The sequence below is a fragment of the Trematomus bernacchii genome, unplaced genomic scaffold (genome assembly GCF_902827165.1).
Source record: "Trematomus bernacchii unplaced genomic scaffold, fTreBer1.1, whole genome shotgun sequence".
Taxonomy (NCBI): domain Eukaryota; kingdom Metazoa; phylum Chordata; class Actinopteri; order Perciformes; family Nototheniidae; genus Trematomus; species Trematomus bernacchii.
This window is the reverse complement of record NW_022987876.1, coordinates 1233156-1246891: the sequence shown is the minus strand read 5'-3', so window position 1 is coordinate 1246891 and position 13736 is coordinate 1233156. Positions and strand designations below refer to the sequence as shown.

Here is a 13736-nt window from a genome sequence, read left to right as displayed (position 1 = left end):
CAAATTATGTAAAATAAATAACTATCTATAAATGAAATCAGGTAATCCTTTCAACTCTATGTTAAACTAAAATAAAAAATAAATCAAAACGTATGATCCATTTTTTACAGGAAAACCTGAAACCTGACTGGACCTGACAACTGGCAACTGGACCTGACAACTGACAACTGGACCTGACAACTGACAACTGGACCTGACAACTGACAACTGAAAGTCAGGTTCCCGTCAGTCTGCCTGTAATTAACACACACACACACACACACACACACACACACACACACACACACACACACACACACACACACACACACACACACACACACACACACACACACACACACACACACACACACACACACACACACAACACAGGGTGTCGCAGGGAGGTCGGCTGGAGGTCATCGCTGCGTCTCCTTCCTGAAAGTCAGAAGACAAAGCGTCTCTGAGGACAAAGGACAGAGAAGAATGGAGACTCTTCACACCGACATCAAACTGAAGGCATGTAGGAGCGAGGCTGCAGAAATAAATATACTAATTAATATCATTTAATTACAGGCTTTTTTATTGACACAAATATATTTGACAATAGTTTTTAAAAAAGTTTTTATCTGCTAAAATATATTTTCAAAATTGCTGAATATTTTTTTAATAATTGATTTGCATTACTTTTTGTTGACATTTAAAAAATATATATTACTACAAATACAAACATTTTAAACTGTGTCTTCATTTTGATGAAATCTACATAAAGACAGAAATATAAAGACCTGAATAGAATATCCAGCATGATGTCTTTGAGAGTCACTTTAATATCAGATTAGCAGCAAGTCGAGTACAAATATAATAACATACTAAATAAATTGAACAACAGCAACAGTAAACATATCAACAATATAACATATACAGAATGGGTTGGATTACACTATAGTAAATACAATTAATCCAATGTAAAAATAAATGTACTATATACATTTAACTGTGCAGCTTGCAGTTTTTTAAAGTAACATTTAAACACAATTAGGTAAACTGATTGGCTCAGAGTTCAGGTGTTTAATATTCTTATGTCCTGTGGGATGAAACTGATTCTGAGTCTGGTTTTAGTCCTGATGCTGCGGTGCACCTGTAGAAGGTCAGGATGCTCTCTCTACCTGTCCTCTCTCTACCTGTCCTCTCTCTACCTGTCCTCTCTCTACCTGTCCTCTCTCTACCTGTCCTCCTCTCTACCTGTCCTCCTCTCTACCTGTCCTCCTCTCTACCTGTTCATCGAAGCAGGAGTGGTAAAACTTGGCCATTTGACGGGGGTCTCCACAGAGAAACTGAGGTGACGGGCATTCGATCAACCCGAGTTCTGGAGAACTTGGTAGATGAGGTGTGGCAGTCGCTGTCGCCATCCCACCGGACTTTTGCTCTGGATGCAGATCTGGCTGACCAGTGGAGAAAGGGACATGAGTATGTCTTTCCTGCCTTGAGTGATGGTCCTGCAGTGGGGGAATGGAGAGAGGAGGATGGTCTCCTGCTATCACTGGGGACTCTAACACCTGGAACATTCAGCTCCTGCAATGGAAAGCAGCTATACCTTAGCTGCGTAAAGGTGCTAAACCTCAGCTCGCTCGCAGGCGTCAGAGAGTCGAGGTGGACGGATGTGTTTGGTTTGGGCTCTCCCCCTCAGGGCAGCTGGAGGACCCTGAATAAAGCTCCGGTTGAGAAACGGATGGCTGACATCCAATGGAGAATCATACATGGAGCCACTAACAAATACAGAGCTCATTTTGACCCGGGCACAAGGGGGTGCTGTCCGTTCTGTTTTATAGCAGAAACATTGGAACATTTAGTGGTGTCCTGTCCCCGATTGGCTGGTCTAAACATTTTTTACAGGAGTGGGTGGAAGGGTTGGAGGTTTTCTCCATACCACTTAATGCTAATGCAAAATGAGCGATCTGGAAAAGTCTGAAAAAGCAAGTTGCTGGAGTGGGATGGACGGATGCAGTGCTCTGTCTGAGCAAGGCCGGATTAACCATATGGGCAACCTGCTCAAGTGCCCAGGGGCCCTTGAGCAAAGAGTGACAAGATTAAAAAATATATATATATTAATATATTTTCTAAACCGTCTCTGTACTGTAGGTCTCACTATGTATGCGCTCAAATGTATTACTACGCGGCAGCGGTGTATAGCCGAATCACAGCCCCACCCTCACTCATGTCACATTTTGTCACGTGAGCTGAAAAAATGGATGGTGCCGGTAGCCAAACGCCCAGCGGAAGAAAGTAAAAGAAGAAGAGAGAGTGGCGGCTGCATTAAAAAATGTCCCAACAATAAATAGTTTTTTCTAAAAAGCAAAAAGTGGCGAAATAGGCCAGCAACCACAAGGAACAGTGGTGGCGGTCACGGAGGATGTTGTTGAGCTAGCGGCAATGTTAGCCTTGAGCCTTGGATTTTGATGACCACAGACTTTTCAAAGAGAAAGGCAAGGAAGAAACACTTCTAAAAGGTAAGATCCACTGTCTCTCACACACACTCATTCTCTCTCTCTCTCTCTCTCTCTCACACACACACTCAGTCACTCTCTCTCCCTCTCACATATACACACACACACACACACACACACACACACACACACACACACACACACACACACACACACACACAGACACAATATCTTCCATAGCGGACTGGCCATCGGGAATACCGGGAGTTTTCCCGGTGGGCCGGTCGGATTTGAAAAAAATACGATACGATACATGCCGCGCTTTAATGGCGCGTTTCCACTACACGGCCTCGCTCGGTATGGCTAGGCCTCGTTAGGACTGGCTCACTTTATGGCGCATTTCCATTACAGTTTAGGAACTGGGGTAGTATCTATAGTAACGCAGTGTAGGCGGAGCCGTGACGTCATCTTCAATGAGAACCCCAGAAAAACAACACAGCCGTTAGCTGTTAGCACTCAGAGCTCACAGCTCCTCATATATGTTCAGAAACTAGACAAAAGTTAAACAAGTACAAACCACAGACTGCCTGTGTCATGGTGAATACAGTCGCTGCTTTATTTATGTCTGTATAGGCCGTTGTTGTGAGTGTGGACGGTCGGAGCATATACTGCGTTAGCTTAGCCAATCTCCATTTAGAAAACACGCATTTTAAAAGGTTTTTCGCCTGCCGTCTGTCTGCAGACTTGACAAAGCATTAATTCATGGTTTTTACTAACCGGTATCAGTATGTTGTTACTTCGGCATCATTTTGAAACGTGTATTACAATTAAATCACGGTCAAATATGTCCATCTTGTTGTAGTTGTAGCCCCCTTGCCAGCGATTCTCTCTCTAGTTTAGCATACTCAGCCCGACTCAGCCTCGTTGTCTCTGGCCCTAGACCCACGATTTTATGAGGCCAGAAAAACTGTGAATTAGGACCCGCCGGCCGGTACTAGGCCAAGTGGAAACGCAACCAAAAACGGGCCGCTGACGTCACAGCCCTCTTAAACCGTGCTCCGCGCTGTAGTGGAAACGCGCCATAAGTCTGTCAATTAATCCCCGGGCCACTGGTTGGGGGGGGGCCATGAGCGCTCAGTGCCCAGGGGCTAATCCGGCCTTGTGTCTGAGGGGGCTGGTGGCAGCGCGTCTGAGGGTGGAGCATGCTACACGCTGATCAACCGTCTGCAGGGGGTTCTGGATGTGTGTGCTGTGGGGCAGGTTCTGGGCTCACTGGGGGAGAAGGACTCTCATACTGACGTTTAAAAGGATAGGTGTAGTCTTTCTTTTTAAAGTGTGTAAAGGAGGATGTTTTTAAATGGGTAAAATGATATTTATTTGGTAGTCGTGAAAATCTGGTTATTTATATATTTGAAATTGTAATGTATTAGGTTTGTTCCAACTCTTTTGCAGGGTGGGTGTAAAGTGAAAACAAATGTAAATACAATTTGTTTTAAAAATCAAATCTCAACCTCCTCTCTACCTCCTCTCTCTACCTCCTCTCTCTACCTCCTCTCTACCTGTCCTCCTCTCTTTACCTGTGCAGGTGAGCGGCTGCTGTTTGACGAGATGTGAGTCAACATTCTGAATCTTTGTGAGTCATCAGCGTCGATAAGACTCGACACGAAACCACTTTATGACTTCTGGGAAGATTTCTTATCAGAGCCCAGACTCCCAGAGGACTCGATACACGCTCAGTTGATTCTGCTTTCTTTAATCCTCATTGTTCATGTTGTCACCAGATGAACTGATCCTGGATCTGTGAAAACACATTCTTATTAAAAAGACACATAACTACCAGCAGAAAATAAAAAGGTACAATTCAATTAACTTTAAGCTTTTTAAATTATATATATTTTTGGTTTTAATACAATATTTACATTGTTTTTCAATTTCTTCTTGGAATTTTGATCTTAATTCTTTTTATTACGATTTGACTTTATTCAGATTTTAAATGCAGGGCTTTTGCTCAGTGTGTGTTCCTGTAGCGCCCCCTGCAGGATTCTTCTGTCACTCAATTACATGAATACAGTTATTGATAACGCCGTTTGAAACGACAGTATTCAATATAAACATAAACACGACTTATTATAGTAGTATTTTTCTTTTGTAAAGTAATAAAGTGTCTGTCCAGTCTATAGTGATTATATAATATAACATATAATTAATACAAAAATAATTAATTAAAACAACTTTATATTTTAATATAATGTTAAATTGGATTTTTTTCCATGTGCAAATTAGATGTAAAATCACCAAATAATGTATTAAATTAAATTAATTTATTATTATATGTTATGTTGTATTAGTTCTGAATGTATCCATCAAATATTATTGTTAAACTGAATTCTTTTTTTTCTTTTAAGAATCTCACAGAAATATATTTATTTTTTCCTGATTTTTATTTTCTCAAAGATACACATTTATTTTTCTATGAGCTTCTTTTTTTCTGAATTTTGTTGTTGTGGAAAATCTAAGAATTATGACTTTTTTTCTCAGATTTCAGAGATGAAAGTCAGAACTCAATAGTTTGTATACTTCTGTGTTTTGACCAGCAGGCGGCGCTCCACACACTGAGCTCTGCTCTCTGAAACCACAGAAGAAGAAGAAGGAAGAAGGCGCTGAAGATGGCTGCTCCGAAAAACATCCCGAAAGACGCGCAGGTTTTAAGATTAAAACTCTCTTTTCACACTTTATCTGTCATTAAGCTGCAGGTTGACCTAACGCGGGTCGTGGTTTTGTTTAAATCCTTCAGTTAACGCCAAGAAAAGACCTCTGATGAACATGCTAACGAGCGCTAGTTAGCTCGTCGGCTAACATTAGCTCTGTATTCCCCGTTAAATTCCATTAATAACATTAGCCACCAGCTAGCAGAATTAGCCTAGCATGTAGCCGGTGTTCGGATGTAAACACGACTTGTTTCTCACAGAGTTTATTTATTTGTGTCTCAGGTGTATGTATTAACATTAATGGTTATTTAAGCCATCTTTACCGGGGTGTTTTGACTCCGAAACGGCAGCTTTATGGAGGTTTATTAGCAGGTAAACTGAGTTTAAATGAAACCGGGTCAGAAATGATTCACCTGTTATTCACTTATTGTACAAATATACTGCTTTAAAGTGTGATCTTTAAACTTAATACTGAGATTTAATTGGTGTAACTTCTTTTTAAATATTTGTTTTTATAAATATCTTTATTATATTGTATTTTATCTTTTATTGGACATTCAAATGTTTTAATTATTATGTTTAGTTTCATATTTTCGCTCTTTTTATCACTGTTCCAGATACACAGGGATCAGAGGTGATACTCAGATCTTGTGCTCGAGTAATTCTATAATAATAACACATTCAAAGCCAAATATAGTAGAGTATTTCCATTTTATATTTCTAATTTCATGTAAACCATGGAAGACTAAAATAAATCCCACAAAAGCATTTTCCACTTATAATCAACTATATATCAGGGTTAGTCTTTGTAAATACAATGTGAATTAGCTTTTGCCTTTTCTAACTCAGGTTGTACCTTAAAGGTCTCCTATCATGCAAAAGTCACTTTTTGATGTCTTTTATACATCACTATGTGTCCCCGGTGTGTCGGGGAACTCACGCAGCGTCAGAAAATAAAACCCTCTCTCTTTTCCTCCGTACCCAAATCTCTAAAAACGGGGAACAACGGAGTAGATCCAGATTTGCGTCCGATATGACGTAATATCTGAAATGTGGACCCACGGCACTATCAGAAACGTTGCTATCAGAAACAATGCCCGACTGTTTTGGACGTAATATGGTCGGTGTTTACATTAGCATCGCTAACACTCAGAGCTAACCTGTACTGGAGAGCATGTGTGTGAAGAAGCAGGAAATAAAAAGGAACTCACCTTGTGGTATAACCGGCAAGAGAGAAAGCCTTTGAGCTCCATACTGTTTCAGAAAGAATCCTTGATAATCCATGATATGGCGTTTCATCACGGCAGTATTTAGTTTAGACAGTAGCTGCCGGGTCCCGCATGAGCTCAGCCCCCTCCTATTTTTATTTATTAAAGCTTTATAACCCAAATCAGCACTTTTGAAACAGGAAGTGAAATAGAGGGATATGAGGCATGGCTAGAATGGGTGATCTGTTTGGTATTTTGAGCAAAACACTTCATAGACATGATTTTTATATATTTTTATATATCTGAGACCTATGCTATTGCCTAAAAATAGCATGATAGGTGACCTTTAAGTAATGTGAACATTTGATTAAGTAATTAGTGACTAAAATGCTTCATAGAAATCCAAATGTATTGAGAATATATTGAATATATTGCATTTTCAATTTCAAATGTTGAATTAAAAGTTGAGTAATGTCAGAGATTATTGAATTATAAAAACTGTGTTGACCTATTTAATGCACATGTTAGCTGGTACTGTGGGATTATATTTACATTTTTCTGTAGAGGATACAGAGGGAACTATTATATATACATTTAATATGGTCCTTTCTTTTTGCTGACGGTCTGACTGTGTTTGTGTTTCAGGTGATGATCCAGATCCTGAAGGACATGGGGATCACCGAGTACGAGCCCAGAGTCATAAACCAGATGTTAGAGTTCACCTACAGTGAGTTACCACGAAGAGAGATTCAATCAGTGTGTAGTGTCTCTACTTTAAAGAGTCCTCTCCTGCTGATGTTCAGGTGTATATCAGTATGTAGTGTCTCTACTTTAAAGAGTCCTCTCCTGCTGATGGTCAGGTGTATATCAGTATGTAGTGTCTCTACTTTAAAGAGTCCTCTCCTGCTGATGTTCAGGTGTATATCAGTATGTAGTGCAGAGTTCCCGTTAGAATATTTTTTTGCCGGTCAACATGTCCGTTAAAGTTGAAATCTTCCGGACAAAATTAGATAAGTGCCGGTTAAAGGTCTTCTTTGTTATTTATTGAGCTTTAAAACAAATTGATATGATTCGACATTAAACAAACTAATTATAGTAGATTAACTACATTATTCAAAAGTGTACAGTAATTTACAAAAACGCGGGAATAATAAACGGAGCGCTCTCTCCTTCTCCTGACAGCCCGTCAGTATCATGCAGCTCGCGGATCCAGTAATGAGTGACCCGACAGTAAAACTAAACATATCTATAACTAGTTTAGGTAGTTTGAGAGGTAATTAAAATAGCTACGTGTGATTTTCTAACCTGAAGTGTGTTTTGCTCTGCTCGCCGCTGCAGGGGATCATGCAGAGCTGCGTGTCGACTCGTCAGCAGCAGCCGATCTCTCTCTCCTGTCAGATTAGACTTTACTCGCATTTATGTCCATATCGATCAGATCTAGCTAGTTCTAGCTAATGATATGACTACCTGCTTGTTAAAAGACACCTAAACAATAAGCGTCGCTATGCAACCGGATGAGGCCACAAAGTATAGCGCAGCATTATGCATTTGTTTACATGCCCACCGGAACCCCGAGGCATTACCAACAGATCAACGCACAATCAACCCATACAGGACATCTCTTTCTCCACATTAAGTGTTAGACATTAGAATTGACAATTTTTGTCTGTCACATACTCTTTTGTCTGTCACATACTATTCTTGTCTGTCACATAAGTGGCGCAACTGATGCGGTATTGCGCTAAGGGAAAATTATTTTGACCGGACATTTTGACCGGAGAGATTTAGATTTGCCGGACTTCAGCATATTTTACCGGTCATTGTCCGGTAATTACCGGCTAACGGGAACTCTGATGTAGTGTCTCTACTTTAAAGAGTCCTCTCCTGCTGATGTTCAGGTGTATATCAGTATGTAGTGACTCTACTTTAAAGAGTCCTCTCCTGCTGATGTTCAGGTGTATATCAGTATGTAGTGTCTCTACTTTAAAGAGTCCTCTCCTGCTGATGTTCAGGTGTATATCAGTATGTAGTGTCTCTACTTTAAAGAGTCCTCTCCTGCTGATGTTCAGGTGTATATCAGTATGTAGTGACTCTACTTTAAAGAGTCCTCTCCTGCTGATGTTCAGGTGTATATCAGTATGTAGTGTCTCTACTTTAAAGAGTCCTCTCCTGCTGATGTTCAGGTGTATATCAGTATGTAGTGTCTCTACTTTAAAGAGTCCTCTCCTGCTGATGTTCAGGTGTATATCAGTATGTAGTGTCTCCACTTTAAAGAGTCCTCTCCTCCTGCTGTTTTTCTCAGGATACGTGACGACTATTATCGAAGACGCTAAAATCTACGCGACTCACGCCAAAAAGTCGACGGTTGACGCTGACGACATCAAGCTGGCGATCCAGTGCCGCATGGACCAGTCCTTCACCTCGCCGCCGCCAAGAGACGTAAATATTATATATATTTACGTTGAATTGTTCAAATCCCCTCTTGTATTGTGTCATCGTTGCACCCTTTAAGTCAGGGGGGTCAAACTATATTTCATGGCGGGCCACATCAGCGTTAAGGTTGCACTCAAAGGGCCGGTTGTGACTTTAAGACTATATATAAATATATATAAAATAATGTATTATATCACATGATTGCCTCTGCATTGGATTATTAACTGTTCTGGTAATAACTTCATAATTAACTACGTCTGAAAGCAGAAGTCTAGGGCAAATAATTGCAAGTCTCTTCAGTGTCACAACATGAGATGCATTGTGGGACATGTAGTTTATGGGCAACGCGCTTCTGTAAGGCGGCATGTAACCGTATAATAAACTTATTATATTATTTTTCGGACCACCCCTGCTTTAAAGGTTGTGTATGTCGTTTCAAATGATCCTATAATCATTTAAAACATATAGTCTTACACTCTGATTGCCTTTTACTCTGTTAAAGTGTATTGTATTGTTTAGTCTTGTATGTGTTGAACAGAGACAGATGTTTAGGATTTACATTTCAGGAGGGCAAAGGAAGTAAAATGTGGATTTGCAAATGGTTAAGAACTGGGAGGTTTAATGGTTTCATGATGGGGGTGTTTAGATGATGCCTAAGAATTGAAGGGTGGGACCAGTTGGCTTTTCTCTCGACTATATAATCAGACTGTGAGCTGTGTTCTGGGTGCAAAGCCATTTTATCCTCAGAGGGTGAAGCTGCTCTGTTCCTGCATTTCAGATCCATTTCACTTTATATATTGACTTTCTTTATTACTTTATTAAATATAACAAAATGCACACTTTGTCCCTGAATCATTGATCAGTTTCTCTTCAGAGTTTCCTCCCCAGTATATATTTATATTGTCTGTGTGTTTCATGTTGTAGTTCCTGCTGGAGGTGGCGCGGCAGAAGAACCTGACCCCCCTCCCGCTGATCAAGCCGTACACCGGACCCCGCCTCCCCCCCGACAGATACTGCCTCACCGCGCCCAACTACAGACTGAAGACCGTGCAGAAGAAGGTATATATTTATAAAGAGCTTTATTGGGTTTTATTAAACCCTGAGCTCAGTGTCTTTATACACCATTTTTTTTCATCTTTTTTTGGACATTTTTACTTAAACTCTTTATGGCTACATGTCTTTTATTGCTTTTTAAAATTAAATTAAATTGTATTCTTTATTTGGGGTCACATTATATTAAAAGTACAGTTTTGCAAATCATAACTCTTTAGTGACCCGAAAATGGCAAATTAAATACGGAACAACATTAGTAAAATAAAAACGAAAACAGTACATAGGGGTGGTTTGAAATGATATATATACAACAAGGCAAGTTTATTCATGCAGCACTTTTCAAAACAAGGCAATTCAAAGTGCTTTACAAACATGAAAGACATTAGCCGCGTTCACACCGGAGTACTTTTCGCTTAGTTCCGTTTAGTGCCTGCTGGGAGTCCCAGCAGCTTCTACTGAAGCCAGTCCCCAACTCCGGGGACTCCGGGTGGCAGTATACGCCGTGAAGTTGTTTGCGGCCTGCCAGTAAACCCAAAGCAGAAGAAGACGAAGTGACGTCAGCGGCTCATTTGCGTAATCTTCCCTCAGGGAATTTATTCCGGTGTGAATGCGATCTGTCCTAATTGCCCTGGGGTCATAAGTGCCGGGGCACTAAGTACGGCAAAGTACTTGGTGTGAACGCGGCTATTAAGAGCATGAAACACATTAGAAACATTAAAAAGCAAAGATAATAAAACATGAATAACAGGTACATGAATATAATAATGGCATACATACACCCACATATACATACACCCACATATACATACACCCACATATACATACACCCACATATGCATACATACACACATTAAATAAAGCCTTTGTAGTGTTTGTCCCTAACACCTCTGTTTCCTGTCAGCTGACCTCCTCCTCGGGGAGGATCACAGTTCCTCGCCTCAGCATCGGAGCCGTCTCCAGCCGGCCGAGCACCCCCACCCTCGGTGAGTCGGACAGAAAACAATACAGTTAAAGTCCAAAAACGGTCATAGTATGGTCCAAAATATAACTGAATGGCACCCTCTGAATGGCACTCTCGGCGTGCGCCCTCAAACCAAAATGCAGATGTTCCCTGTAAAATGTTAAAGTGATGCCAGAAAACAATATTTCTGTTCCTCAAAAACTGTATAATTCCTCCAGAAATCTGAGAATCAAACAGAGCGTCAGACGGCAGAGACAGCTTTGTTTTTACGGAGCTCCGACATCACGTTGTTGTTTACATCAGGAGACATCTTGTTTACGGGCGTCATGTTCTCGAGATATATCACAGCACTCACACTATATCTTTCTAGAGAAACCCTGACGCTGAGACTTTCCTCTTGTGCTAAAACACTGTAGTGTTTACACAGTGGCGTTTTTATATGTACAAAAGTGGTGGGGCACAAAAAACTTAGATGTCTATATATAAGCTTCTGCAGTGACGTGCAGTGAGGTTCATGGCTGGTGAGGCACTGGCACTGACTCTTCAGGTTTACAAATATTATATTTTGACCTAAACCAAAATATAATATTATTTTCAAAAGCTTTTTTTGTCTGATGCTTCGATTAATTTTAAACAGACAGTTCAACAAAAGGATACCCAAAAAATGTCATTTTATCATTTAAATATTGAATTGTTCTCTCTTAGTAAGATCCCATTTTCAATAAATGGCGGTCTTACCTTGACTTGAAGATGAAGTCCATTTGCCTATCCTTCTGGACAAAAAATTCTATAACTTTTTTGTAAAAGTCCTCCTTATCTTCTTGTAGTTTCAAAAGTCTATCATAAATCTAATCGATAGATTTATGATTCAAAAATTATAAAAGTAGGGTAGACATGTGGATGTTATCCGGCTGAACAAAACGTGCATTTATCTAACAGGTACGTTTCCCACAGATCTTATTTCAAGCTATTTTCTAAAATCCTATAGAGAAACCTCATTGCTTTTTTGCAGCTTACTTCCTGGTTTTAGGACGCGTCACTGCAGCTCTCTCGTCTCCTCTTACTATACATCCATGCTCTTCACACACCACACTTTTCGCGGCACACGTACTTACAGCCAATCAGCTCTGAATGATGTGAGATGACGTATGGTGGGGATGGCAGCTCTGTGCCCCTATGGTGTTTTTTTTTTTGCCACACACATTACATTGAAAAATACTCTGAGCATGCGCAGTGTAGTTTTTACAGTCACCGTTCGCTTTGACAGTGAGAGGGTGGGGCATGATCAGGTTTTGTCCCACATGGCTCAAAACGGCACTGTAGACACTAATTAGAAGAACACAGACTAAAACAGCAATGTACAGACGAATCAGTTGATTAAACATGACCTTAAAATATATTTTATATATTTTTTAATTTCTTTTTTTGCATCTCTTTCCATTTTTTGTAATCATTATGTGTAATACTTTCTGCTGACACTAGGTGGGGCTGTGCCCCACCTGCCCCTAATGACCAGTCGCCACTGTGTTTACAAGTTATTGACATTTATCACATGGTTTAGTTGATTACTCGATTCTGATTGGTCAATGTGGAACTTTCAGAGGTAGTTAATACTTGATAACACACTGTCTGCTTCCCGCGGGCTCCGTTATCACATATATATATATATCAATATATCAGTAATGACCGCCTCGCTGCACACGACCCCTCACATATAATAATAATAATGCATGACACTTAAATTGCGTTTTTCTAGGAACTCAAAGACGCTTCGACAGAGAGTAACACAAAAACCAAGAAAATACGTAAAGAAAAAAACCGAACTAGGGGGAAGGTCAGCGGTTGAAAGCAGTGTTGAACAGGTGGGTTTGAGTGAGGGAGGAAGAGCCTCTGATGGGTTGGGGGAGTGACATATCACACGTGTGTAAACTGAAGCTAAGGTGTTTTCTTTGTGGTGTTTCGTCCCCTCAGGAGCCCCCTCGGTGCAGAAGGTGATGACCCCCGTCACTCTGTCGGGGCAGAGGTTCACCGTGCAGATACCCCCCTCCCAGACCACCATCAAGACCAGTAGGAACCACTTTAACACTCATCTGACATCACAACATGTCTCTGCCTCCAGGTTCAGAGAAAGCTTTGATTTTGTATTCTCTACAAAGACATTTCTATTCAAAGAATTCAAACAACTTTTATAAACTCAGACAGAAGATATAACACCGGTGCAGACGGGTCAAATACAAACCTGAACATAGTCACATCGAAAAGAATATATTAAATAGAGTGAAAGCATGTCATAGTAAAGTATGTTTAAACACACATATATCTAACATACACACCTGTTGTGAGTGAATATATATATATATTCAACCCTTTCCTCTGGTGGTCCTGCAACTCACAAATTATTTATCTATATATCATATTCCAATTACTTGTAGACTCTCCTTGCACTATTTCTATTTTGTTTGTATTTACTTGCACTATTTTATCTGTTTTATTGACAAATCTACACTATGTACAAATGACAATAAAAGCCTTGAATCTTGAATGAATATATATATATATGAACCCCTCTCCCTCCGCTCCTCCTGCAGCCACGCCCTCCTCTCCGGGAGTCTCTAACGTTCTCATCAATCCGTCGCTCATCGGCTCCAAAAGCCTCCTGATCAGCAGCAGCCTGGCGGGCGGGGGGGTGGACTCGCTGAAGAGGAAACACGAAGACGACGACGACTACGACGCCCTATGACCTCTGAACACAAACACCCCCTTTTGTATTAAACCTGCTTTTTAAATAACCTCACTGTCCTCCAGGAAACTCTTCAGGAACAACTCTGTTTATTTTCTACTGAAGGAGCCGCCTCATTTATTAAACTGTTAGAATAAAGACTGCCTCTGTGTGCGTTTGTTTCATCACACATCTAATCTATTTACGTAAAAAAATATATATTTTAAG

At 40.4% G+C, this 13736-nt stretch overlaps 1 protein-coding gene across 1 annotated transcript; it reads left to right on the top strand.

Annotated features, from left to right (window-relative positions):
• Positions 1 to 5002: 5002 nt before the first annotated feature.
• taf9 (TAF9 RNA polymerase II, TATA box binding protein (TBP)-associated factor) lies at positions 5003 to 13667 on the top strand. Its single transcript, XM_034113906.1, has 7 exons — positions 5003 to 5128; positions 6988 to 7069; positions 8645 to 8781; positions 9700 to 9834; positions 10730 to 10811; positions 12761 to 12856; positions 13378 to 13667. Exons 1-7 carry the CDS (start codon positions 5093 to 5095, stop codon positions 13527 to 13529), a joined length of 720 nt encoding a protein of 239 aa, XP_033969797.1. The 5' UTR covers positions 5003 to 5092; the 3' UTR covers positions 13530 to 13667.
• The last annotated feature ends 69 nt before the right edge of the window (positions 13668 to 13736 follow it).